This window comes from Siniperca chuatsi, linkage group LG13, assembly GCF_020085105.1.
Source record: "Siniperca chuatsi isolate FFG_IHB_CAS linkage group LG13, ASM2008510v1, whole genome shotgun sequence".
NCBI classification, from domain to species: Eukaryota; Metazoa; Chordata; class Actinopteri; order Centrarchiformes; family Sinipercidae; genus Siniperca; species Siniperca chuatsi.
In genome coordinates this window covers 8813738-8841577 of record NC_058054.1, presented here as the reverse complement: position 1 = coordinate 8841577, position 27840 = coordinate 8813738, and the positions used below count along the sequence as shown (strand labels likewise).

Sequence of the window (27840 nt, the reverse complement as noted above, 5' to 3'; positions counted from 1 at the left end):
GGGGAGCCGTGGCTGGAAGGGAGATGCGTCTGAGGGGGCTAGATGTGTGAGTCTGGGGAGAGTAAGTGGTTGTGTCTTTTAAGTTGGCAGGGGTGTTTAGTCTTAGCCTTAGCCGGATGCTTGTGGCTGTATTTGTCTGCCACGCTGAGGAAAGATTGGAGCTGCACCGTACAGGAATCAAAGAGATGAATTTCCTTCGAGAGTAAATGTCCCCATTTTAGGATGGTGCCATTCTGGCGGTTTAAAGACCACATTTATGGACATGTTAGAGAGCAATTGTGCTGAAACCTTTAGGATAATGACCGTATTGTAATTTTGCTTTGTATACATGATTAGTGCAAGCAATATGAATAATTATTGAAAAAAAAATTCCCACCCACCTCTAGTGATATCTTTATGCAGATTGTTTTAGTTTTATTTGCCCATCTTTTGATATATCTGCCTCTGAGATTTCTGCTGTCAACCCAATACAGTGAAGTTGTGATGGGGAATTTTGTTTGTCATGCTCAGAACACTGAAAAAAATAATTTTAAGAGCAGCTTAACAGCAGCCAAAAATCTTGGTTTTGCTGACCACCAGTGGTTTAATTTTTCACCTTGCTGCATTGATAGAGAAGTGTGTGTCAGTACATCGTGACATTGCTGTTGGCTCTGGTTACAGATGAAACACAGCAAACGTCTGACCACACCCAACTGCACCCATCAGGTGATGCTGGTTGTGCCACACATTTGAAATCTTAAGTCAGAGAGGGCACTGATTAAATGTTTGAACTCTACATGCCTTGCAGAATACTTAAAGTATCTGAGCTTTCCAATTAGTTATAGTCTGAGCAACACAGCACTCTGTGATTCAAATGCCTTCTATTTTTTCCTACTGTAGATCTAATCAGTAGTGCCCTCTTCCTTATGTCATTTTCAAAAAGTCTCTCAGTCATACATGGTTTCAGATTTTATTTATCTATTACCCAGAAGTAATGATGAATCTATCAGGCTACACAAGGTATTACTGCTCTTGGACTGCTGTATGTTACTCTATATAAGATATGAAAATGTGAGTATAAATGTATTTGTATTCCCTGTCTGCTAGGTTTACCCAGGATGATTGTGATCAGAGACTACAGTGGCATCCCCTGTCCCCAGTGTGGGCCCCCACTAAGCATTCATGCGGGGGATGTCATTGAACTGATGGTTGCCGACCTGCACAGCTCCTGGTGGCAGGTGCGTGTCACTCAGCTCATCCTTGTTTTATCTCAACATCTGTGACTCTCTGAAAAAATAACATGTTACGGCTCACCGGGTTGGCTCGGTGCACGCAATGTCTTTGCAGTGTCGTGGGTTTGAATCAGTGCTGCCTGTCATCTCTTCTCTCTTTCCTGCTGGATGTCCCACAATCTGACAAAGAAAAAAGCTTTCAAAAATATATAAACGGGGTGACATCAACAATTTGTCTCCCTTTGGCCATTATAGTGATAATAAATCACAAATAGTATTGCGGTTGTTTATCACATTGTCCTTTCAGGTGAGCCATAAATATGGCATTATGATGAGGTCAGCATTAATTAGAAATAGCAGTCGAAGATCTGTATGAACTCCACAGAACCCCAGTTACATTACAAACGGGATATCTGTCTGTTCTTTCACTCCTCAGATTGAATCACAGCCTACATCAGATGATCTAACCAATTAGAGGCTTCAGTTGATTAATTGAGTGCCACAGTGAGACAATAAAACAGCAGACACTTCAGCCTCTGGAGGATTTTTTAATGTTGGTGCACAACCTCATGTACAGGCACATTTAGCAACCATCTCACGAGGTCAGCCAACAGTTGACAGCGTTTGACCTTATCTATTTTTGAAAGGATGGCGATTTATCTGGGGTCTTCCGGCAGCCTCCCTAGCTGTTTCTCACTCTGCTTTACGGCGGCATTAAAGCTTCATCCTCCTTCTGGTGCTTCTCCAATCAGACTGCAGTCTTTGCCAACGGCACGGCTGGGAGTTGGCTGTTAGCCGGATTTCCTATGCTCCATGTTTCTCTCTGTTGTGACAGAGCACAAGGTGGTGGCTGAGGGCATGAATGCCAGGAGACTTCTTGTAAGCCGATAGAACGGCTAGCAGAATGTCATGCCGCAGACCTGATGGCACTGCATTGTTTGCTACCATGGTAACCATGTATGCTGGGAGGGGATAATTAAATTAATTAAATGATAATGCACATTTGTGTATATTCCTGTCCTGTGCATAATGGTACTGTAATAAGGCTACTTAAAGCTATCCTGTTGCACAATGTTTTGATGAGCAAATTCCCATATTGTTTGTATTACGTGTTCTATCAGTGCACACAAGATGTGCATGGGTTGACAAAATTTAGAGTGCCCTATAAAGGCAGACAGCAGTAACAACAGAGGCAGTGAAGTTGAGAAAAAGGGAATGTGAGGGGAAAATACACTATCTACAAATAAAATTAAATGTTTCTCTGTTTTGCTAAGTATCTGTCTCTCTGTTTGCTATTACTTTTTATGTTGAAATCAATATAATGAATTAATCTACAATTTAATACATTTAAATATGTGATTAAAAGCTTAACCATACCAAATCACATGAACTCTACTAAAGTCAGAAGCAGAGATGGCACTTACCAATACTCTGTTAAGGTAATTATCTTTTAGTAGAACTAGTTTAGCTGTTCTTTTTCTTCCTCATGATTGGATTTAGCTACAGCCTCATTTAGTTATGTGGAATAACAGACTGAACATAAGGTGTTGGTTCATCAAAATGGATATTTTTAACAGATAACAGGTAGGGAAAAGTTAGTTTTAGCTTTAGCTGCTCTGCTAGCCTGTGGGTGATCGTCTATCTGTGACAGTTAAGTCCAGTTAATGCAGTTTTGCTTGATATTTAACTCTGTTTTGTAGTTAGTGCACATTTTACATGCTGCACCTTTTCTACGATATTGCTAACAGTGTTATTGAAAAAGTAACAACTTTGAAATTTATTTGAATAGACACTGTATCAGTCATGATCAAAATGTTGTCTATTTAAATGTATTTATGGTTTGGCGTTTGTGTTCATGTTACTTTTTCAAAGATTCACATTTCTGCAAAAATTCTGCAGATGATGGTAATCCATATCAACAGTTGGTGGCAGTAATGAGCTGTAAAATGTAGGATGGATGCAGTAATAAAAGAAAAGAAGATTAAGAACACTACAATTATTTTGTATGCTTGTATAAACAATACAGACATACAAAATAACAAGTTTGTTAGGTCACCCACAATGCGTTTTGGTGAGAAACACTGAATCTAAACAAAACCATGTTTGTTTACAATGAAAGCTCCACAGGGTACCTTTAATCTTCAGCGTCCCCAGTGGCGCCAGAGGATGGAATTACAGAACATTGAGAATTCATATCCCCTGTTACCCAGGAGGCAATTATCCCCCATCCCACTGGCAGAACACTACAATCAATCACTGTAATTTCATTTGATCCTTTGGCTGCTGCCTGTTTATGCCAACAAAGTAATAAGTTTAATCTTTATCATACGCTTATCGAAGGCATAACAAATAGAGAGGGGCTCTCAAAAAACCTTTGATGAAATGTTAATAAACAGAATGAATCATAGAGATGGGTAAAGATTCGCTTTCCAATCTAGTTACTGCCAGGGCTTGCATGGTCCCAAAAAGCATTTCATACTCTAATAAAGAGGAGTGAAGAGGAAAGCATAAACGGGGCAGGAAGCTGAATGACGAGCTCCACATGCCCTCAACACTCACTGTCTTCTCAGATTGACTCAATGGATTTAAAATTGACCTCAGACTCAGAACTGGAAACTCAAATTATCTTGAGCTTAATGTTGATATATATGTCTATTACTGTCTATAAGATAATGTACATGATAGAAAATTTAAGTTATGATTCTGAACATCTATATAGAGGCAAGTCTCTATAAAAATTAAGTAATTTGTTAAACCAATTTGGTTTGTTTAGCTGAAGAAGAAAATCTGTCTACACTATGTTTGCTGAAGGAATTAATGATTTTCATATAAAGCTTGTGTTTGCTTGAGGCGGGTTAGCTAAAATGCAATTGTTAGTCTTTAGTGAAAGCCAGAGAGCTCACACTGTTTGGATATTCAAAGACCAGAATAAGATCCATTATTTTGTGTTAAACGAGGCTCTTGTTTTGATGCAGTACAAATCTAACTGCCGGCAGAGTTTGAACCATAATTAACTTGGGCTGCAAATTAGATGCACTGCTTGTTGTGTGCTAATTGCTGAGGATTTATTGAAGCGAGTGTGGGAGGGGAAGAGAAAAAGAAGAGAGAGAGAGAGGTGTTTTTGCTCCCAGACATATATAATGCGATTAACAGCCAGTCACCATTGCAGGGCAAAATTCTGGCGACAAGCAAGATTGGCTTCTTTCCAAGTGATGCTGTGAGGCCTTGTCCATGTGTAAGTGTGCATATTTTTTGTAATCAATAAGACACATTTAGTGTGATTACAATGCATTCAGTGGATAATGGCTACTATTGATGTCTTAGCAAAGGAATGTTGTGCTTTTCAATTGCACTTTTTCGCTGTAGAAGATTGATTTTAGCCATTAGATGTGGCTTGAATATCACATTACCACAAATGACCTCCACCCCTCTGTATCAACTCCATTAAGACACAAAATAACCACAATTCTTTTCTACGCCAGGTTCCAAAACCTGTCGATTACTCTGCCCAGCTCTGGTAAGCGATGAAAACAAATGACTGTAGTTTGCTAACAATAACCACAAGTCATTCCTACTCTATTTTATTGATTGCATTGACTGTTCTTATCCTCATGTTCAGAATGATTGATTGCAGTGTAAGTGCAGTAGTTGTTCATGGGTGGTTCAGGTTTGCAGGGCCTATGGAGAGATACCAGGCTGAGGTGGAGCTCCTGGACAGAGGAAACAGCACCTATCTGATTCGACACAGGAGTAAAGAGTGCACTGAATATGCCATCAGTATAAAGTAAGTGACATGATGGCTTGTTTTTCATTTATACTAAATCTCCTACAATTTTCACTCACTACAGTAAATGACGGAACAAACAAAACACATGCAGTCAGCAGCAGTCTTGTGGGCAAAAACACCTTATTGTGAGAGGCGAGAGGCAAGAATCATTCAAGCAAACAAAATGCCCACATGCAAATAACAGCTTGGTACAACAATGGTGCAGTATCTGAAAACAAACAGCTAATCAAATGTTGAAGTGGATGGCCCGCAGAAGAAAGAGATCATGCTGTGTTCCAATCATGTCAATGAAAAACAAGAAGTCATAGTGACCATATAATCATCAACAGCCACAACTGAAGAATGGAAAAAGTTTGCCTTGTCTGATGGATCACAGTTGATACTGAAATGCAGATAGTGGAGGACAGAATTTTGTTTAAAGGGTTGTTTCACCCAAATTACAAAAAAACACATTTTCTCACTCACCCCTTAGTTGTGTCAAACTCATTGTTTTGCCCAAGTTTTGAGATATCTGTCTCAGAGCTTTCAGCCTCTAAAAACCCCGGCACAAATAGAAGAAGTACCAAACCCAGTGTTAAATGTCATCATATTCCATTCAATAAACATAAATGGATTATGGACCACTACTGTTTGTCAAACTCAGGGCCCATAAAACTCTCAAGGCTTTGCAGTTTTGCATTTTTATCATTTTAAAAGTTAACAATAGACATTGTTTGAAAAATGGCATTTGGCTTTGTTATAGAAGGTGCAGTACAATGAGTCGGGAATCGTAGTCTGTTGTAACTTTAGTTTAGATGTGACTGAAAATGAAAAAAGTTAAGGTTATGTTTTTACACACTTATTCGTATTCAAGTAAGTATCAGTTATTATATTACCTTTGCAGTGTACTGTAAAGGGAATGTACACCAGGTCGCTAACATTATACCCCAGCTGTTGCTAAAGTTTAGCTGAGGTTGCATGTGAATACATGCTACTATTTCTAGGTATGCAAATAGCTGAAAAGGCACAGTATAAGCGTTACATACGTGTATTTCAATTATTTTACCACTGTATGTGAGACAAGTGGTCAGATGGTGAAAACCACCCTTCAATATGGCCCTTTGTAAAGTTATTTGGAGATTACTATTTACACTGGATAATTCCCAGACCTCGCTGTGAACTGTTTTCATTGGAACTACAAAGTACAGAAGAAATAGTCCCTCTGAAAACTGTTGACAGTGAGGTCTGTTTCTGTTTTTTCTAATCTGAGTATCTGCCCTTGCTGTGTCAGTAGCACAGGCTTCGTTTGAACCTTACATCATACCTAAACATTGTCGCCGTCAATTTTTGTTTTCTCTGATGTCCGGAGTCCACGCATGTTGATGTCCTCAACTGAATGCAGTATGGGGAAGAGTTGGAATTGGATGATCTATTTTACCATCAATCTATTGTCTGTCTCTTCAGACATATGTTTAAGGAGAGACTGATAGCTTTGCATCATATTATTCATCATATTATTTGCCGCTCTTTGGCTATCAGTCTTAGAAATGTAATTCAAAAGAAAGCTAGCAACGCACTTGAATTGTAGATAAAACATCCATTCCTTTAGGCCTCAACAAATGGTTGCTTTATCTGCAAGTTGAGTGCCTCAGTATCTCTTTTTTGAAATACAACACTGTCCATTTCACTAGTGAATATCTTTCACTCTACATCAAAGCTTGTTCAGTCTTTTAAAAAAAGAGAGGACTATCGAGTCCTCTCGACCTGGCATGACGGCTCCAAGAGATTATAACGATTGAGGGTGCACTCTGAAATAGTGTTTGGATGTTAAGACTATTTAGCCAGTGACACACCATTCCAGCCCATTTGGTTTGGTGGACTCATACTGTCCCCCATTCAAAGCTTTGATGTACAGGGCCAGTTTCTGAACACTCCAATCCTAATTGCCTGTCTCACTGTTTAAGATTATTATCAGGATGGCCGTTTGAGATAATGAAGTTTTATACAGAGAGCTGCTACGAATCAACTGGAACTGTCTAATGTCAAACACTACAAGTTGTCACTTTGTGTGTGTGTGTGTGTGTGTGTGTTGAATGATATTTGTGTGTTTGTGTGTATGTGCAGCCTTGGGAGCCTATACAGGAGGAAAGAAAGACTCAGCCTTCACCAAACAGGATTAATCTGTTACCATATGTTATACACCATATAACTCAACACACATCAATAATGTATAACTCACCATATATTCATAATGTATCAGTGAATTTGCAACATGACCATATTCTTCTCATGCATTGGGAGATGTACACTGCAGAACTATCTCCAGTGTAACTTGCACATCACCAAATGGGAGACATATAGAGCACAATTTACTGCACTGTGCTTGCAGTTGACTTGACAGCACATCCCCACTTGTGCCTACAGTATGTATGGACTGGATATATTTCAAGGTTGACTAACATTACTTTTCAACAAAGTAGCCTGAGCTATAATTCTCACATGACTTAATAATTATTTAATCAGGCCTATAGCATACACTCTCAAGTATTGGACAGTATGTTTTACAGTCAGTTGTGATACACTTTTCTATCTTAGGTTAAGTGAGCACACAATATGGTGTCTTCAAGAATAGGGGTGCTTGGTAAACAAATTTGACTTAAAACAATTTGCACAAAAAGGGAAAGCAAATTCCCAGAATCATTTGCAATAATTATGTAAAACCTATTCCAAAATACACATTTATTACTAAAAAACAAGCTTAATATGTTTCTACATTATAGTGTCTTTGTCAAAAGCTTGAGAAATATAGACACACCCATTCTTCAACCTATTAGTGATTGGCTGTTTGGAACCAGGTGTGAAGAACAACTTACTATAGAAAAGAGATAGATATTTTCTCAGCTGTAATGAATGAAATTAATTTGGGTCAGATCTTGTTTTTGTTTATACCTGTATTGTGTCTCAAAACCATATGCCATACTAATTCTAACATATTTTTTAATATAAAGTGTGTTCACGCTAAGAAAGATACAAAATTAAGCATACTCAAAGTTGTCAGTTTGCATACCAAATTTGCTTGTTTTTTTAAGTGATGGACACAGTTATCCCACAATGTTTTGCACAAAGAACATTAAAGAGCTACTCACACCTGGAGGGAAAAAAATGAATGTGTGTGAATGGGATGAATGTGACATGTAGTGTAAAGTGCTTTGCGTGGTCGAAAGACTAGAAAGGCGCTATAGAAGTACAGTCCATTTACCATTTCACAGCAGACATTTTGACATTTTATTGCAGGAAAACTCCAGGTGTGATTAATAATAATGATATGGGCTGTACTCCATTAAGCTTTGCTAGTTTTAGAGCCCTGCCACACTTGGAACAGAGATATCGTTAATGTTATTAATTACACCTGTGCTTTTCCTGCTATTAGTCAAAATGTTTGCTGTGAAAATGTCCCATTCTATGTGGCAGTGACAGAAAACAAAAAATGATGCATTAAATCTTGAAAAACATTTTGCTTTGTTGTCGTCTGTTGGCACACCTTTCATATCATTTCCTGTTAGTACAAAATGGTAATTCTTTAGTAGATTTATAGATTGTACATACTATAGAATTAGTACATACAGTAGTATGGAAGTGGGTCTGTCTTACAAGTCTGTAGTAAGTAATTCTCCACACCTGATGCTAGTCAGCCAATCACTTCTAAGTAGAACAAGTTGTTTGTCCACAGTACTCAAATGCACCATGAAGAAACCATGAAACTTGGATTTAAATAATAAATTAGTTATTTTACATAAAATGTTTTGCTTTAAACTGCTTTATTTAAAAGTTGAATGGGTTGTTAGTTTAAGTCAGTTTAACATAATCTGAGGGGTGACAAGAAGATTAAAGGGAAAGAAAAAAAACAAACACTTTTCTTTTACACCAAATTATGTTTTTTCTATTTTACTAATCTCTAAACTGGATAATCCCATGATGTTTCTATTATTATCTGATGTGAGTGAATTGGATCTGATTTCCACAGCAGGGAAACCCCATGGTGTTCTTGTCAAACAAAGTTGCTTGGCTCAGCTCTGCATTTTAACAGATCGTCAGCTCAGACAGGCCTTCGTAATGATTCACTATAGAGACTGGGTTGATGTGGAAGTATGTATAGTTGATTAGCAGCCCATGTCTTATTCATCCTCCACAGGTTCAACGATAAAGTCAAGCACATTAAGATTCTGACCAAGGATAGCTACTTTTACATCGCTGAGAGCCGGCTGTTCAAGACTGTGCTGGTAAAGGTTTTAACTTTGTATGGATTTTTGTGCCCTATAAACTACTGTAGCATGTAGCTAAACCCCAGTATGAAAGTGAAAGTTTTTACTTTTGTTTTGTACAATGATAAAAATATGTCTACTAGTGGTTTATTTCTACATTTGTGTACACATTCACAAAGCCACAAGGGCATGTTGTAAGCAACTGCTGTATGGCAATAGCTAATATTAGCTTGTTTCCAGTACTTGAAATGGGCAGATAGATATGGTGTGGTCAGTTGCCCTGCTCAGAAACACTTCCTCAGTACTGGCTGCTGTTGTATTGTCAAGATCAAACAAGTAGCTTCTCCCTAACCAACCTTCCCACATGCCTTTGCTTTCGTTTCTATACGTTTGTACACACTGCCATCTAGATTCACTCTGGTTTATCATTGTAAAGAGTATGTTTTGTTGTATTGTGCTTGTTTTACACAGGACTTGGTGGAATACTACAAGCAGCACTCTCTGAAGGAGGGTTTCAGCAGTCTTGACACCACTCTGCAGGTCCCCTATAGGGAACTGTCCAATGGAAACATGCCCAGGGCCATTACCAAGGCTGGCAATGGTGAGTCTGCTTCACAAACATCCTTCCCTGAGACGATCTGTCTGACAGGTGGAAATGCAACCAGTTCAGATCAAATCGTGATCCAGTTATAGTTGAAAGTAATTCTGAGCGTTTCTTTTGACCTGTTTGGAGTACCGGAGGGGTGGGTTTTGCTACAACAGTTCAGATTAAGTAAGGTGAGTTGTTTTTCCCTGGGAAGGTTAGACCTGTTTGTATAGCCTCTATATGATCAAAACAGTCAGTGGAAACTTATAGTTCCCTGATCATAAAATAGAAACAACAGAACAAGCTGAGGGCAGAAACAGTTTGCTGAAATCAGTATCTCACTTGCTATATTTTGTTATTACAGACCAGCTAATGTACTGTATTCCCTCACCTCCAAAAAATATAGAAAAATGTCCCTGCTTACATAACAAAATCATGCTGACAGAGCATTTGCTTGGTTATTAGATACTCAAGTTAAAACTGTGTCTTAATACCCGAGGCAGTCCTATCTTTGACGTGTGAGACATGCTAGAAATATTTAGCACAGCATAATGAGCTAACACGATTCCTGGAAGACAGCAGTTTTCCTTTCGGAGACAAGCAGTTTTGCTTGGCTGATCCACTTTGTTATTATCATAATGAAGTCAAACACAACATTTTTATCACATTTGACTACATACACAAGATCTTATCTCCAAATTACATGGGATCTAGACCTTGGTCAGACCAACTAGCAAATAGCGCTTACTGCAGTATTGTTCAATGATAGATGTCAAAGATTAAGAAAAAACTGTCAAAAAATGTTTGATAAATTGCTTTACAATATTTCCATGACAATGACAATAATTCTGATAATTCTGCGTCCTATATTCCAGTTTTAATTTTTCAAGATGTCAATATCATGCTTCTATTTATTCATGCTAAACAATATGATAAATCAGAAGGTGTTCACACCGTCAAATGATTACTGTCAATGTGAATTCAACCTAAAAAAAGCTGCAGTGTTTTGGAGCTTTCCATTGAATCACATTGTCTTCATCAACATTTCCAGTTGAAATTTTTAGAAAGAATGGTGTCATTTCAGCAGAGATGGGCTTTTGCTAAATATCTGCTTGAATTGAATGATGATAAAACAATTTTACAGGCAAGACTTTCTTTTTCTTTTACAAAAGACACTTAAACAGGAAAAGTGATTTAACCAGTGCTATCCCTCCATGTGATTATTTTAGGTTATCTGATAGATGTTATGCATGTTATGTGGCAGACCCCATCCATCTGGGTTTAACTAACATTAGATGCTATATGGAAATATTTGTGTGAGAAGCTTTCACAGGGTCAGAATGAAACATGCACCCAGTATTGTATTACTAAAGTACAGTCACGGTGTGATAAATAGGTAATTCTTGGCTGTGAGAGGTAAAGCAGCATGTTTGATTTCAACCTGCCGGCATGAATCGGCATGAATAAATCCATTCTTGTGCTTAAGTTCAACAAGTCCAGTCACTGCGTCATTACTGGCCCTCAGAGACAGAAGCAGATGCTCATTCACTCTGAGGAAACATGTGAGAAAGGGAAAGGAGTGTTGAGGAAGAGGAATAGAGGAAGAGGCGGGTTAGGAATTGGGGAGTATTAGAGATAGACAGAGAATGTGGATAGAATGAAATGGACAGAAGTAGGGGAAGAGAGGAGAGAGATTGAACGTTAAGGAAAGCAGGAAGAAGAGGAGAGACAGGAAAAGGTGGTAATGGCAAAAAAAAGGTTTAGGAAGAGAAGATAAAAGGCAAGGGAGAGAGACAAAAATGGGGGACACAATGAGAAATACATTGACATAAGAAAGAGAAAGAGAGAGAGAGATGGGAGGTAGGGAGACAGTAAAGAAAATGAAAGATGTAGAGATGGAGGTAAAAAGAAAGGACAAAGACCCAGTTTAGGAAAGGATCATCTGTAGTTTTTTCTAGTGGAGTTAAGTAACCTTTCAACTAACCAAGAGTTAGATGAGAAGATTGATATCACTCTCTTGTATGTACAGTAAATATAGATACTATCATAGCTTAGACTGGAAACAGGGGGTACAGCTAGCCTGATTCTGCACCTCTAAAGCTCACTAATTAACACATTATATCTCATTTGTGTAATCCGTACAAAAACCAAAGTGTAAAAAAGACAATTTGTGGTTTCACAGGATGTTATGTTCTGAACCATTTCTTGGCCAGGTCCGGAGACTCCAGGAAGTTGCTGCACCCAACCCAAAAATGGTCCTGCACATAACCCATGTCTTCCAGTCTTTATGCTAAGCTAATGAACCATCTCCTGGCTCTAGCTTCATATTTAGCGTACAGACACAAGAGTGGTATAAATCAGTCTTTCACACTCGGCTGAGTTCCAATACAAGCCAGACCACCTTCAGATGTGATCTAACTATTCAGATTGTAATGTATTCTATGTGGATTTGCACCTTGAATTAATAGTGTGCGTGTTTTTCTTTACCCAGATAAAATATCCAAATCCTGATGGCATGTTAATAAAAGGTGTAAATGGGGTAAAAAAGAGACACAGGATACAAAGGGAAGGTATGGGGTAAGAGAGTGAGCAAAAGACAAAAGAGAAAGTTAGAGAGACAGTGAGTGAAAGAAATAAAAAGGAGCCTCTGCAGCTCACCAGGCTTGGCAGAGAGGTCCCAGTTAGGGCCCAATGCCCCAGGCAAGCACCAGGAGCCTGCTACTCCAAACGTCACACTCTGCAAGCTGCTCAAGTCGGAGATGGCTTCACAATTTTCCTGACAGGACATGACATTTCACTTGGGCTGGCAGCGGTGAAAACTGTGTGACAGCCTCCTGCTGACACACACCTGGGGGATACCCCTGGTCCAACTGAGGGACTGCGCCTGTTTCCACAGAACTGGGAAAAGTTTGCAAATATGATCTGATGCAAAAGAGCAAGAAAGCAGCTGGAGGTAAACTGTCTTAACTTAAAGAGAGGTGTACGTGTAAACAACAGCAGCCGCTGCAACAGCAACCAAGGCAAGCAGACGAACGCTGGAACAAAGTTAGCCTTTTGTGTCTGTTTGGATGTAAAATTCTGCTACATCCTTGTCCCCCTGCCTCCTTTGGCAGCGTCGGTCTCCCAGCGCATCAGGCTTCAAAGCAGCTCTGCAAGAGGTGTGTTTGTGCATTGCTGCCATTCACCACGCTTCTTTCTGTGAGAAAGCCTTGACAGACCCGTCGTTGCCTCAGTGCATTCTGGGATAGATTATTATTGCCTTAAGTCGTCCACCCCCATAGACAGACTTAGTGTGGGCACTGTGTTCTCTGTCTGGTAAACAACCTCCGTAGAAAGACAGATGTCATGCCGAAACAAAAAACACACACACAAAATGGTTTGAATCTCAAAACAGACACCTCATAGCAGAGAAAACAGAATGCAAGGCTGAGCAAACAATCACAAGATGCAGAAATACTGAAAAACCATCAAAACTCTGGAGTAATTTGTTTGGAAAACCCCCAGCAGCATCTTTAATTAAGTCTGACTGAGTGCTTTTCGTCTGTGTATGGGAAATAATTAAAAATGTCTTTTATTTTCTGTCAGGCGGATCATTTTGTAGTTAAGTATCAGTGTTATCGGGATATACAATTCTGTTGTCTTAAATTAATGATTATAGGTGAATACTATTCAAAATCTCTGTCAAAATGAGATCTGAAAATATTAGAGAATTTATTAGAGAACTACAATATGTTTTTATGCAGTATATACTTCCTGCAGGTATGTGTATAGTTGTTTGTGTGCACTCTGGTCAGACAAACAGTTGACACATATTGGCCTGCATTTACTTATCCCTGTGGGGGAGAGGAAGAAGGCATGGAACCATATTGTTGTGATGACAGGAGGTGGTTTTCTCAGTGTGAGGGTCTGCTGCCTCAGATGGGAATTCATATGAGAGCATAAGTTGTTGGCTCTGTGGTGTGGATTCCCAGCCGTTGCCTTGTCAGGGCGTCGTGCTGTGCCCAGACGTATACTTACCCCCATGCTGCTGCTTTGGCTCACCTGGTCTGAAGCTCAAAAGGTTGTTATTGCTGACTATTATGCAGTATGACCTGGGGGAAGGTTGTAGAAGCTACATCACATGGCCAAAAGTATGCAGTTGAACACCTCATATATACACCCATATGTGATTGTTGAACGTCTCATTCAAAAACTATGGGCATCAATATGCTGCTACCACAGCCTCCACTCTTCTGGGAAGGCTCTCCACAAGATTCTGAAACCTGGCTACAGGGATATGCTCCCATTCAGCCACAATAGCTTCAGTGAGGTCGGCTACTGCTGTTGGGCAACAAGTGGGCGTTCACACCCGAAAACAGCCATGTGCTAACACAACACAAAGGGGCTGTGTTTGTTGGGGCATACCAGTGGGATGATTTAAAAATACAATCCAGGAAGTCCAGTTTGAGTAACAGATCAATGAGTTTGAAGGCTTATCAGAGGCCAAAACACTGCACGGAGGTTTATGGAAAGTTATCACGGCAGCAATTATTATTTTATCTTTCATTGCCTGGGATCATTCAAATGAAAGAGGAGGCTGTGTTTTTTTCATGCAACGTTTCAAACATCCTAAAGGTGTTGGATGGGCCTGAGGTCAGGGCTTTGTGCAGGCCAGACAAGTTCTTCCACACCAAACTCCGGAAAGCCATTTCTTTATGGGTCTAGCTTTGTGCAGGGGGGCATTGTCATGTTGAAACAGGAAAGGGCCCTCTCCAAATGGTTACCAAAAAGTTGTAAGCACGCTATTATAGCACTCAAATATCATTGTATGTTGTAGCATTACGATTTACCTTAATTGGAACCAAGGGGCATAGCCCAAACAATGAAAAATAGCCTCAGACCAAAGTATGTGAACATTGGTGTCTGCATACTTTTGGACATATCCATAAGTTTGTTAAGTATGTATGTTAATTGCTCAATACTCATCTTCTATTGGTCAGTATTACATAAAAATCACATGCAAGGGAAAATGACAAATTGTCTGATGCTTTCACTGTTTTGCCCTCCTCTCTCACTCTTCTCTCCCACCCGTCCCCACCTTGCTTTTTGCTCATTCTTTGACTTTGCCAACTTTTCCTCTCTCTCTCTCCTTTACCCTCTCTTGCACTCTCTTTCTGTCAAACTTGTGTTTTCTTTGCTTATGTTCTCTCTTTGCTCCCACTACGGCCTGAACCCCCTATCACTCGCTCCGTTTCTCTGTAGTTCCTCCTGGCGGCTGCAGCTTTGTTCCTCCCTCCTCCTCGCCTTTCTGGTCAGGTACAGGTACAGCTTTTGTACTCTCTTTGTCTCTCCCTTGCTATATGCCCACATTTCCAGGTTTCCAAAGACAAATGTCTTGTTTTGCTGTTTCTATTAAATAATGTAGTTTAATAGTGCTGTTTTTATGTCATATTGCGAGTTGTCATGTGGGGAAAAACAGCCTCCTGTAATGCCAATTCAGATATATTGTGAATTTCTACCTCCCACTTGGTGAAAATAACTGCAGAATTATCAACAAACCAGTGACCAAGAGCGGCAAAGCCACCTTTGCTGGCACTAAAATTCAACAATAACATGATCAATTCAGCTAATTAAAAGGGGACATACACATACTTTTGTTTGTATGGTTTCACTTGTTAATGAACCGCAACAAATAGGCAACACAATAAAAATAGCTAATTTAGGCTTAATATTATTTCTTTAGGTGTCACTACAAGGCTAGCAATGGCAGTGACCATCTTGGAATAATGAGTAAATGCTCCCAAGTTGGAATAGTGGGAGGTTTTCCCATTTTTCTCATTCTGCCGCCATTGCATGAATACAGCATAATAGTCTATAAAGATTACTTTGTTTGTGTCTGTCTTTGTGTGCACTTATGTGCATGAGCATATAGATGAATGCTTGCAAGTGTGTGCTCGAGCATCTGTGTTGGCACGATGTGTCTGTGTGTGCATCAGGCAGTAGATGTATTCCTTTTATCCAGCATATCTTCCCAGTTGTGTCACCTGTATTTCCACAGACAAGGTAAACAAACCTATGCACACCTGGGTTCAAATGTGATATGAGCCCTGACCTGCATGTGTAGGTATAACCTTGTATAACCTGAAGTGCTGATGCAATGCATGAGCTATGTTGAACATTAACTTTTAATAAGATCAACACGTGACCATGATAACCTATGACCTGTCATCTCTACTGTGTGTTTGCCATATGTTGTATATATTTCTCTCTCACTAGTGAACATGATTTTTTTCCTTCATCGCTGTGTCTCTGTGGTTTTGCTTACACTTACTATGACTCAGATCCAAGAGTCAAGGCTCTTTGCTGCCTTATCATCCTTACAATCTAGCCATAGTCATTTTACTGTTGATAATACCTGTGAGAAATGTGTTTCATACCATTGTACCTTGTAGAAACTACAAAAAAAACTACAAAACCTCAACAAAATATAATGATAATATACCACTGTATATTAAAGGTAGATAAACTGATTTTAGTTGAGCTGAGTTTGCCCTCTCATTTTCTTTCTAGTCCCTTTGTAGTTAGTACTTAGAGTTGGTACTATAGTTCCTAATGGAAGGTCCAAACTTGCATTTGATTGGAGTGACGTTGAGTTAACATTTTTCTTGTCAAAGTTTTATTAGAATTTAAAAATAAGATCAGTTCAGGGTGAAGTTAAAAGCTAGTCACCAATCATTCTTGCCCTTTCAAGTGCTCCCAAGGTGACAAACCGAAGAGTTAAGAGGATAACTTTTAGAAAGCCTAGGATTTCCGATTGCAGAGGAAAATGTGGCTTCAAGAGGCTGACACAGGTGAGGAGTTCTCCAAACACTGAATGGCAGGGTACTACAGATTAGATTGTGCAGAATGAGAATGGGAAGTTAGTATTAATGTTTTAAAAATACTTAGGTTGCAGGTGAGTGTGATAGTTCTTGGTGGAGCAACGACAGCAGAGAGCCTCATAGCCACAGTTCCTGAGATAATAGTTCTTGTCCAATTTTATAGTCCAAGAATTGCTCTAAGAACTTTACTAAATCACTCTGAATCTCTGAGAGTATTCTCAGAATTTTTGTGAAATGTAGTGGAGATGGCTCTCAAAAATAAGACAAGATCTCTTCGTTTCAGTGTTTTCTCCCAGGGTGGTGGGTATTGCAGTGGCACGCTATGACTTCTGCTCCAGAGACACACGAGAGCTCTCCCTGCTGCAGGGAGACATTATCACTATCTACACCAAGCTGTCCAATGGGTGGTGGAAGGGAGAGGTCGACGGCAGGGTAGGTCTGCTGTAGGATCCTGTCATTATGGCAAATTTCTGTGCACATTTTATTACATCTTATGTCATCTGTGCTCTTATCATATATAATGGTAACTAGAATGTCTTGAAACAACTCTCCTACATATCCATACAGTATTATTACACATCCAAATGATTGGACAGTTCCCTCTTGAATATCATGCATTAAAATTGCTGTCAGTTAATTAGAATAATTTACCCTCTCAGAGGAGAGTAAAAAAGAAGTCTTCTTGGGGGTTTAACTGTCCGAGCAGCAGAGTTTCCGTATATGTATTGACCTAAATATTTTAGCGTTTGAACTAATTAAAGCTCAATGACAAATTTTTGGACCATACAAATGCTTGATATTTAGGTACCTGGGTGGTGCAGAGGTAAAAGAATTTTGGTGGTGGGAAGCCGGCGAGGGATCATGTTGTTGGCTGACCGTTGGACCTGCATGGAGGGTGGTTTGATCTTGGCAGAGTGGGAAGGGGTAGTGTGAAACGTTCTGTGTGCATTACGCAACCTCAGTGAAGCTCCTCACTGTTAGCGTCATATGTAGACTGGGCCATGAATAAGAGTTGGGGGTAAAAAATGAATAAAATAAAAATGTATATCCTCTGTAATCTTTGTGCAGTTGAGTGCTTCTGCCTGAACTGTATCCTGTTTGGCTGCTTTTCAGGTGGGCTGGTTTCCCTCTACTTACGTGGAAGAGGAGGACTGACTGCTGGATGAATGACGTCTATTCGGCATCCATTCAAAGTTGACCACCTACAGTGAGCGCCACGCTGCTCAGCCACTCTCTGTGCCCTGCAAGTCAGATCTCTTTGATAAAACCCAGAGACTCGGACTTAAGAGGAAGCAGCAGTGCCCTCAAAAACCTTCTCCTGCCCTCTGACAGACTCTCACACGGAGCAGATGTCAAATCGCAGATTCCAGGAGCGTAATGCCATATCTCGCCTCTCTGTGGCCCTGTCTGCCCCCGCGGCCCACCGGGTAGTGCATGTGCTGTGCCCAGATAACCCTCCCCTCTTCCTTACTGTCTTATTATTGATGACTCCGTTGTCTGGTGTGAGACTTGCCTTCACTGTCATCATGTTTCAATACCAGGAAGGCTCAGTCACCCAACTGGAACACAGATCCTGCTGACAGCGCACCTCCCAGGTACTCATACCAAACTGAAATGCTGGACCTGAGGAGCTTTGACTGCTGTTGGAACACTATAGCCCTCTTGGCTGTTCACACTTTTGTGTTCAACTTTCTGTCTAAGACCCATTTTATTTTTTAAATTTTAAATCACTGGACTGATACTATATGATATTTAAATGTGAAAAGTGAAAGGATGGAACGATTTCAGCACCACAGAGTGAAGGATTGAACTGTCATTCACATGTGGTGTGTTTGCAGTCTTAGTGACTATTAGTCTTGCAGAGCCAAAAGTGATTTGGTCATATCATAACAGGAAAACACGTCTGGAGAGACAGCAGTTGATAATGTGGTTGTGGAAGGTGCCGAAATCCATCACTGATGTCACTACGTCTCTAAGCTTTGATTCCTATTCTATAATAATTTCTTTAAAATCTTTTGTAATTTGAATCACCACCTCAACTTCCAAGTACAACTTTCATGAGGCATTGGATTGGTGTCAGAATTTCAAAATTAACCAAATGTACAGCAATAGTTCGACATTTCGGGAAAAAGACATATATTCATTCTCTTGCCAAAAGTTAGATGAGAAGAACAATATCATGCTCATATCTGTCTGTTCAATATGAACGTAACAAAATCTGTATATCAAAATCTTTTTTGGGGGGTAGGGGGCATTTTGCTTTGACAGTACAGTAGAAAGAGACAGGAAAGGTAGGGGAAAGAGAGGGGAATGACATGTAACAAAGGTCCCGGGCCGGACTTGAACCTGGGCCGCTGCTGTACGGACTCAGGCTTGATACGTGGTTGGCATGCTGGCTGTAGCTTCATATTTAGCAGACAGACATGAGAGTGGTATCAGTCTTCCAATCGAACTCTTACCAAAAAAAGCGAATAAGCGTATTTCCTAAAATATCAAATTAATTTAAGCCAAACCTGACCACAATTATGGCTAGCCCCATGAGACTAAGTGAATATGGTGAATCATCAAAAGGAAGAAGATACACACACTTGGGTAATGTTTCACAATGTCCCCATTTAATGCCACTAAAGGAAAAAAATATGCCCAGTTCTCATGTTTGGCTTCAGATGAAGTCATCAAAGAAAAAAAAATATACAAAAAGGAATTACAAAGCCAAATACGTTTAAAGAGTGCATGTTCTAGGTCTATACTTCAGTGAGAGCTACTACATCTTTTGATCATTCACTGTGGAAACCGGAGAGCCCTTATACATTCCACAGATTTTGTGTTTACCTCAACTCTTTTTGGTTTCAGAATGAATGATTCAAGGATGATGTAACAGCTGTTCACTGTAGAGCAAGGTAGCACAAGGGCGTTAAGTGCTGCTGTTTTCCTTCAAACGTTAACGTTCCGCTAACCATGTGTGTGACATCAATATTTAATAAAAGCATACTCTTTGAATTGTACTTTTGAAATTTGATAGGCTATTTTTCCCTCTTCAGACAAATGTTACATTGCAGGAACAAAGTCTTTGCACTTGCATCATAATTCACAGCCGTGTCTGAGACGGTTGTGGAGGTGCAGTGGAAAACTGGCAGTGCTCAAATAATGGCTAAACAAACAGAACAGAAAAGAGAGACACCTAAAAACAGTTGCGGTATAGGAACATGTAAGCTCAGTGAAGGTCCATGTTTTCTTTCCTAATTTGCGTCACTGAAATAAAAACAATCTTGGGCCCCTTTCACCAAATCTGCAACATGCAAGCTGCAATTTGCAAGATGAGATAATTCCTCTCGTTAATTTTGACACATTTCGCTAATTAAAACAAACACCATACCTGCGACCCATGCATGAGCATGTGAGAGCCCCTTGTGACTCCAAAATTAATCTCTCATTTGCAGGCAACAGTCATTTGTGAAATGTGACCACCATTTGCAGTCTGCATATAAGCACTGCTCGCAAATCGCTTTTGTGAAGCAAGCCCCTTGTCTTTAACCCTTTCTCGCTCGAAACCATCATATATAGCTTGAGAAGAACGGCTCATCTAAAGTTAAAGAATATGATGATAGAAGTTCAAATTTCACCGCATGCCAGATATCTAGAAGTTATTTTTTCTGATTAAGATAGTTTTTGATGCATTTTTTGCATGCATTGTTCTCTTCAAAAAACTCTCGTATCTTATGCAGAAATTAAGAATAATGGCTAGAGGTGTGGTGAGGGGACATTTGAACGTCTACAAAAATGATTTGTCCTGTACTTTATTGAAGAATCTTCATAGCTGTTAAGGAGTAAATCAACGCTTGTGTCTGGAGTCATAGACAAAAAGGAAATATTACAGAAAGCAAGCTAACATTTGTTGTTTTACATACACAATCCATGGCTCTGTTGTTTCATGCCATGTCCTTAGGGAGAGAATGTCATGGTTCACATCATTACCTCCAGTAATTAGTTTTATTATTATATTTTCCAATTGATAGAACGTTTGTTGGAATACAGCTTTTGATTTTAAAATATCACAGTATTCCTGTAAGCGCTAGGTAACTGTGTACATCCAGGCTATGTTTCGTGTCTTTTGACAATGAGTCAAATTCTATTTGTAAATCAAAATGCTGCTAGTAGCTACATTAATGTCTTTTGAACAACAGATTCAGCAGATGCTATAACTTATTAAATGTGATTAAGCCCTTTGAACCGTTAGTATGCAGCTAGTTATTGTTAAATTATGTCTTTAACAATAATATTCATTGATTTCTGGCACATTTTCCTGCAGTGTTCTGATGCTCTGAACTGATTTTCTTCATGCTGTTTGACAACTGTTTGTCAGTTGATGTGCTCTTTCTACTGTGTTATACACTTATATTAATTTATTGCCTTTTGTATTTTATGGATTTTTAAATATAAGATTCAACAGAAATTCACCTTCAAATATGAGAATGCATTTATACACCAGAGTCTCACAATATCAGTATTCCTGTAATGTAAACACTCCCTCAGGCTTACTTTTCCCCCACTGCTCTGCAGCCTCTCTAATGACCAAACTCAGCAGAGGGAGGGCTCTGCTGCGCTAACAGTAACCCTCCCGTCACAAAGAGGCAGAAAGAATGGCTCCCCTAATACTCTTCCTCTCCTTAATCTGCCTGTTCCTGTCTTAACCAAAGAGATGAAAGGCGACGACAGAGAAGTTGGACAGCAGCCAAAGAGAGAGAAATGGGTGTACAAGGTTGCATGGAGTAGATAAAGTACAGGGAACAAGAGGATGGAGTGTGTGTGTGGGGGTATGTGTGAGCATCTGAGACGGAGACAAAGGGCAGAGAGAAGGAAGCCATGCATCATCTTCATCTGTCTGAATGATCTCCTTAACCCCTGGTCTTTGCTGTTAGCCCCTCTGGATCTCTATATGGGGTTAAACAGGGATTTAGCAAAAGCTGAAGTTGCCCTGAAATATGGTGAGCTCTCAGTTCCTCTCAAAAGAGCCTGACTCTCCAAAAGACTTTATCTGTAAGATTTATATTCAACTGCTGACTTGTGACCATCAACCTGCCTTACAAAATCATAAAACTACAACCACAGAGTTTTTCTGTATTGAGACAAGGTACATAAAAAGCTGCCTTGCAAGAGAAAAGAGTAATGTAAAAAAAAAAAAGAAGATATTTAGTCCTTTCACAAAACCCACAGAAGCTGCTGAAGCTGACATTTACTATTTAATAGCTGGAATAACATGATGCCATAAAATCAGGATTTGACTTAATGAAGGGTAAATCAACCAATACTTAAAAATTGCTATTCTCACCTTTATAGTCGCTTGGCTGGGGTTTTGTTGTGCATATTTATGAAAGTGAGACTGTCATCAGCAAAACAAAAGTATTGATTGTTAAACAGCTATTAAACCCATGTTTACAGCTGTCCACAATCATTTACATTCAGAAACATAGGCAGAAGTGGCAGGATGTTGTTATGCCGCTGCAAAACGTCTTAGGAGGATGGATGGATGGGATGAATGGAGTGATATACAAAATGGGGAAAGATCAAATCTTGTTTAGGTATGAGGGCTTTCATCTAGTGCAACCAGCAGGTCAAATGTATCACGCATGCAGTGAAATATATCAATATCTGCTACCATCATCATCAGGACAAAATTTCACTTTGTCCAATACCTGCAAAACTAATAATATTTCCGTCAGCCTAAATTGCACTTTGTGTTTAGTGCAAATATTAGCATGCTAACACAATAAACTAAGATGGTGAACCTGCTAAATATCGAAATGGTGGCATGCTGATTTTAGTGTTTCACTCAAAGCACCTCCCAGAGCTTCCAGCATGGTTGTAGACGCTTATTCTTTAATCATTAATAGAGATATGATTAAACATTAATGTCCAGGAATTGAGATGAGTTTATCCAGAGAAAAAAGGAATGAGGGAGGGAAGGTAACGACACGACCACGCTCCTCGCCTGGATGGTGTTGCTAATTCTCTGCGAGGACTCTATAAGTGCTACCCAGCAATTAAGATCTCACAGATCAAAGCAGTCTAAATGAACTAATCCCCAGAGAACCGCTGCTCTCTCCTCTGTCTATCTCTTTTTCCCTCACTATCTCTCCCTCACCCTAGTTATTTCCTCTTGACTCATGGCTCCATGTGCTGACTGTGCTTTGATGCTTGACAGTGGTGGGTCTCCAATGTAAAATGGTAAATAAATGTGCATTAATGGGTAACACTTTCATACCCTTAATGCCAATTTGCACAGGCTGGGGAGCATGTTTTCACTGGTCTTAAGACATAATTGCTGATCATGAAACTGTAGCTACTCTATCTGATGCCCACATGCAGCGCAGCTGAGCGCAGAAGCCTAACACAAACTTATGAAGACCATATCAGCAGAAAGGCATTTTGTACAACATTTTATAACAAGCAATTTTAATACATATAGGCCCCCATTAAAACTTATGCTGCAACAAGCCCCTTCTGAATGTGGTGAGTTGGAACCGGTACTGGCGTGAATCAGAGTGACAGCTTTGAGGTCAATAGTTGTTCAAAGGAGCGTGACGCTGCTAGCTGCTTAGCAGGTCGGCCATTATCACAGAAAAAACAGAGCATCTGCCTGAGACTCCTGCGGACAGGTTTAACGAGGTGGCGCTGCTCGTCATGGGGGCCGCTTTGGCAGGGCCTGTCTGTCTCCCCCCCGTCTCCCTCTTTCTCTCTTATTCCTTCCTCTAGGTCTGCCAAACAGGGGTGTTCATGTTTACTGCTGCCTCTTTCCATCAGGGAACTATTGTTTCACGGCGGGCTTTTGTGATGAAAGCTTCTGTCTTCCCTCCTTTATTTCTCCCCACTGTAACTTAAATCTCTTTGTTTTTGTGTGCCCGTTGTCTGCCTCTAAACTACCTCTTCTTGTGCCCATGTCAATCTGTCTCTGACTATCTTTCTGTGTGTCTATTTCTTCTCTAACTGCTTCTTTGTACCAGCTCTTTGTTTTGGGATTTTCTGCCACCACTGCCACCTGTGCCTCTCTCTCCTCCAATACATGAGACAACAGTCCTTGGATTAACCAATGCCAATTGTCAACACTGGTTTGTAACAAATGCTGAACAAATACTTTTTGTTAAAATAACAGGCTTGATATTTAACTAAATATAACATGATCTGAGGTTAAAGGTTTAGTTCTCCCCAAATTACAAAAACAAAAACAAACAAACAAAAAAACACATTTTATGACTTAACCAGAGTGACATCCAGCCATGCAGATAGTTATGGTTTTATTTTCAGATATCCATTCCATCATTGTCTCTGGAAAGAGATTTTTCTTTTGCATTTTGTAAGTGTAAAGGGCAACATACACTATGACGTGCATCAAAACACCTCCACCCATTGTTATCTACGTATATAAGCCTGCATGGTGGTGGCATCTTGACCCATGTCACTTTAGGTTGACATGGGTGTTGCACTTAATTTTTTATGTTATGCTTTCATGTTATGAGCACTACTACTGAAATCTATTTCACCTCCACTGCACAGAAATCTCATAGACCTCATACTGTAGATGTCTCAAAAGCTGGACAAATAAAACCAAAACTATGTGCATGGTTAGATATGACTAGATAAGTGAGAAAATTGTGTGTGTGTGTGTGTGTGAGGGAAAGAGCTCCCAAAAGGGCAAAATACTGCACCTCTGATGCAAAATTAATTATTATTAATTATTAATTGACACATGTTTTCTATAGCCATGCTTACAGCTTAACAATGTTTGTATTCACTTTTATCAATGCAGCTTGTGGCTTTAGCTCAGTGTATCATCTGTTAACATTTTATTGAATCAAAATGCAAAGTACAAATTGCTGATTTGAGCATAAATTAAAATACTTATACAGTATCCTTTCTGATACTCAGGGTGTGGTCCTATCAGGCAAACCCAACCCGTCTGGTGCCTACTTTAAGAATGAGAGAGTAAAAATACTAAATATGAAAATTGGCCTAGGTATGATTTTTAGGATATCTCCACATTCTGTAGAGAAATTGATATCAGTCTTCATGTGCAATGTGCTTTGGAACAGGTGATAATCTTTTACACATTCTACAGGTGTGTATTTATGTATTTTTGTTTTCCCAGTCCCAGAAAAAATGAGGATAAACCATTTTCTTCCCAGCTCCGGGATCTCTGGAACAGAATGGTATCTTTTATTTATGGACGGATTTGGTGTGATACATAAATAATTTCTTCAACAGGGTGTCAGGGGCTTGTGGTGTCAATCCCAACCGGGGCTGATTTGCAATTTAGGTGTGGCACTGAAGGCCAGAAGAGCTGGATATGGCACTGAGAAAAAATAGACAAGAGCTGTGATCGTGTGTGACACTGAATAGGATTACCATCTATAGTCGAAGAGCCGATTGCTGCTCTAGATTGTATTGAAATGAGGGGACATCAGATTGGTTTGTGGTCGTGACAAGAAAGCAGATTTATTTAATAACTTTTGCTTAGTGCCAGAACCTAAACATCCTACTTAAAGCTGCCTATGCATATCAAATAAATTATTTAATTCCATATTTTTTTGCAATAATTGTAGTGCAGATTATTTGACACCAACATGGACTCCATCACATCAAGTTTATTGTATAAGTCCTCAGCAATACAAGGATAGTTTCAAATGAAATAGGTGACATGTACCTTATGATTTCAAAAATAATATTTTTCACATCTTTCTTGAACTAATGGATGGGGGCAGAGTGGAAATATTGCTTCCTGTTTAGTCAGTTCCAAGAACTCTGAAAGAGCAGTACAAAGAAAGGTATTTCCATTATGTTCCAGCAGAGGCAGCTTAACTTCCCCTTTGTTCTGTCTATTGATTCTAGTGTACTCTGGCTCTGTGTACCAAGCCAGCGAACCACCCACCAGCTGTCCTTGCGATGTCAGGGATGTGAATAGGGGTTTGATAAAGCCACAGATGGCATGCTGCTCCCACCCCTCCATAAGTGCCATTCCTGGTGTTTTGCCACATAAATGGAGTCGGTACAATTTCTACCACTGGAGCTGAAAAATTGATTAGGATGGAGAGGACGGAAGGTCCTATAGATGTTGGTGAGTCAGTGTGCCTGGCTGCATATAGTATACAGTATATATTACACACATAAAAGCACATGAAGTGCACTTTTGCATGGGTGTATGCTTCAGGCTGTCTCATATGATGTTCAACCTCTTTTCACTGGTCCAAAGAACACTTAGTTAATACACATCTAATAAAAGTTGAATCACTATTCTCTGTGCATAAGCATAATCATTGCCATAATTTCTATTTCTGTCATTGTAAATTTTTATTTAATTTACTTTTAAATACAAAAAAATAGTGTATATAGAACATGATAGATGTGATGATATTTTCGTAAAAGGTGGATGCATTGTAACAGTGAGAGAAATTCTATCCTTTATCACTGATTTCTCCCCATGGAGCCTCTTTGCATTTCCACACCTTTTTAATATAAGTTTGCTGTATCTCAGAAGGGAAGAAATCAGATGAACTGATTCACTCACATTATACCTATTATTATTAGGTTACTGAGTTAGGCTGAAATTCACTGTAAGGTCCTGTCACATCAGCATTTAAAAGGAGAGAAATTGGCAATGGAATCATATGATTTCATTGGAATTGCCAAGATCACCCCGATTTGCTTGTGGGGACAATGTATGTATGAACGCCTTTTTTTGCATCAAGTTTAACTTTGGTGAACTTTGATACACAATTGTGTGCCATTGATCAATAGCAAGCCGTCTTGACAGGGCTGCAGAGAGGTGGAGAGGAAGCTATAGTAGCATATTTGGTGTGTTGTTCCATCCACTTTTATTTACCCCTCCTCTGTTGGAGTAAACTGCTCCAGAAAAGGAATGGTTCGCAGACACTTATGAGACAGTCGATGGTACAAATGCATATTTTTAATAAAGTGAACTTGTTGAGTCAGCAACCGCGCTAACGAGCTTGTTAACAGACAGTTAATGCTAACTGACAATTAGCAAGCTTGCTAGTGCGGAGAGATTTCTCGCCCTCTTCAATAACTCTTAATTGAATGAAATGAGGTATAATTGTGAGAACAAAATGCCAGGAGGGAATAAACAGACCAGCATAGAGAAAATAGAAAGAAGCTTGGAGATCTTGTGACTAGCTTTAGCATGTTCCCGACTGGCTAGCATGCTAGAGTTTAGCTCAATTGCTACTGCCCTGTGAGTAGTACCTATGCAACCAAGCTAACCACACATTTCGTGAAATGAGCAGATTAATTTCGCTGTACCCCTTTATGGTGTGACCAGGCCTTCGTAGTTGAAGGAGTTTGTATTGCATAGACATAAAAATAATAAAATAAAAATACAAAAAACTCAGTCCAACATCTCAAAATCCTTTCAGAAGTGCCATCATTTCCCAACTGTCTTACATATGTACTGTACAGTATGCTTAATTTGTTTTAATTTGTTGCTCGCAATCATTTTACAGACTAGGTGTAACTTTTCTTCAAATGTCTCTTGCAACAAACAAAAAAAATGGCAAGCAAATACATAAATAAATAAAGTATCTTCCATTGTCAGGCAGCAGGCAGCATTTGCTTTATGAGAATAGTGCTACTGCTCAAAGGAAGAGAAGGTCTTTGTGGAAACTGCAACTCTCCATATGGGACCACACTTGTAGTTTCATTTCTTTGGTTACAGTGAAGGGTTGAGCCAGCAGCTGAAGCTTGCTCAGTGACGGGTCAAGGACGACTTATTGTTACAAACAAAGAACTAGACTTGCAACCTCTAACTGAGCTGTACATCACTGTATACATTCTGAACATTTCTGAAATTCATGAAATAGAATAGAAGCTGTACTTTCTTTATAACCCTTGATTTGAAAACGGTGGGGGACCACGCTTAGCATAAGCATTAATAACATTCAAATGGTTTGAAAAAAAATGGGAAGCCGGGGAATCTGTAGAGCGCCACTCATCATATATGCATAGTATTATTTACAATGTTGACTGAAAGAAAAGTTTAGCTTTCTGTCCCTGAACAGCACCACTGAGTGCTACTGCTGGGCATTTCATTGATGTCATTGATGAGCTAAATATGGATATTGGATTGGATTGGATTGAACAAACTGAG

The 27840-nt window shown here is 39.5% G+C and overlaps 1 protein-coding gene across 2 annotated transcripts in view; it reads left to right on the top strand.

Annotated features, from left to right (window-relative positions):
- The window catches only part of LOC122887089 (guanine nucleotide exchange factor VAV3-like), a 52693-nt gene extending 31555 nt beyond the window's left edge, over nucleotides 1-21138 (top strand). The window contains exons 20-28 of one of the 2 annotated variants that reach the window (XM_044219962.1): nucleotides 1087-1217; nucleotides 4381-4446; nucleotides 4694-4728; nucleotides 4879-4995; nucleotides 9170-9257; nucleotides 9711-9840; nucleotides 15067-15120; nucleotides 16969-17117; nucleotides 17799-21138. In XM_044219962.1, the coding sequence (XP_044075897.1) occupies nucleotides 1087-1217; nucleotides 4381-4446; nucleotides 4694-4728; nucleotides 4879-4995; nucleotides 9170-9257; nucleotides 9711-9840; nucleotides 15067-15120; nucleotides 16969-17117; nucleotides 17799-17840 (812 nt within the window). In that variant the 3' untranslated portion in view covers nucleotides 17841-21138. The remainder of the gene's footprint in view (nucleotides 1-1086; nucleotides 1218-4380; nucleotides 4447-4693; nucleotides 4729-4878; nucleotides 4996-9169; nucleotides 9258-9710; nucleotides 9841-15066; nucleotides 15121-16968; nucleotides 17118-17798) is intronic. The other variant, XM_044219963.1, reaches the window with a different exon arrangement.
- The last annotated feature ends 6702 nt before the right edge of the window (nucleotides 21139-27840 follow it).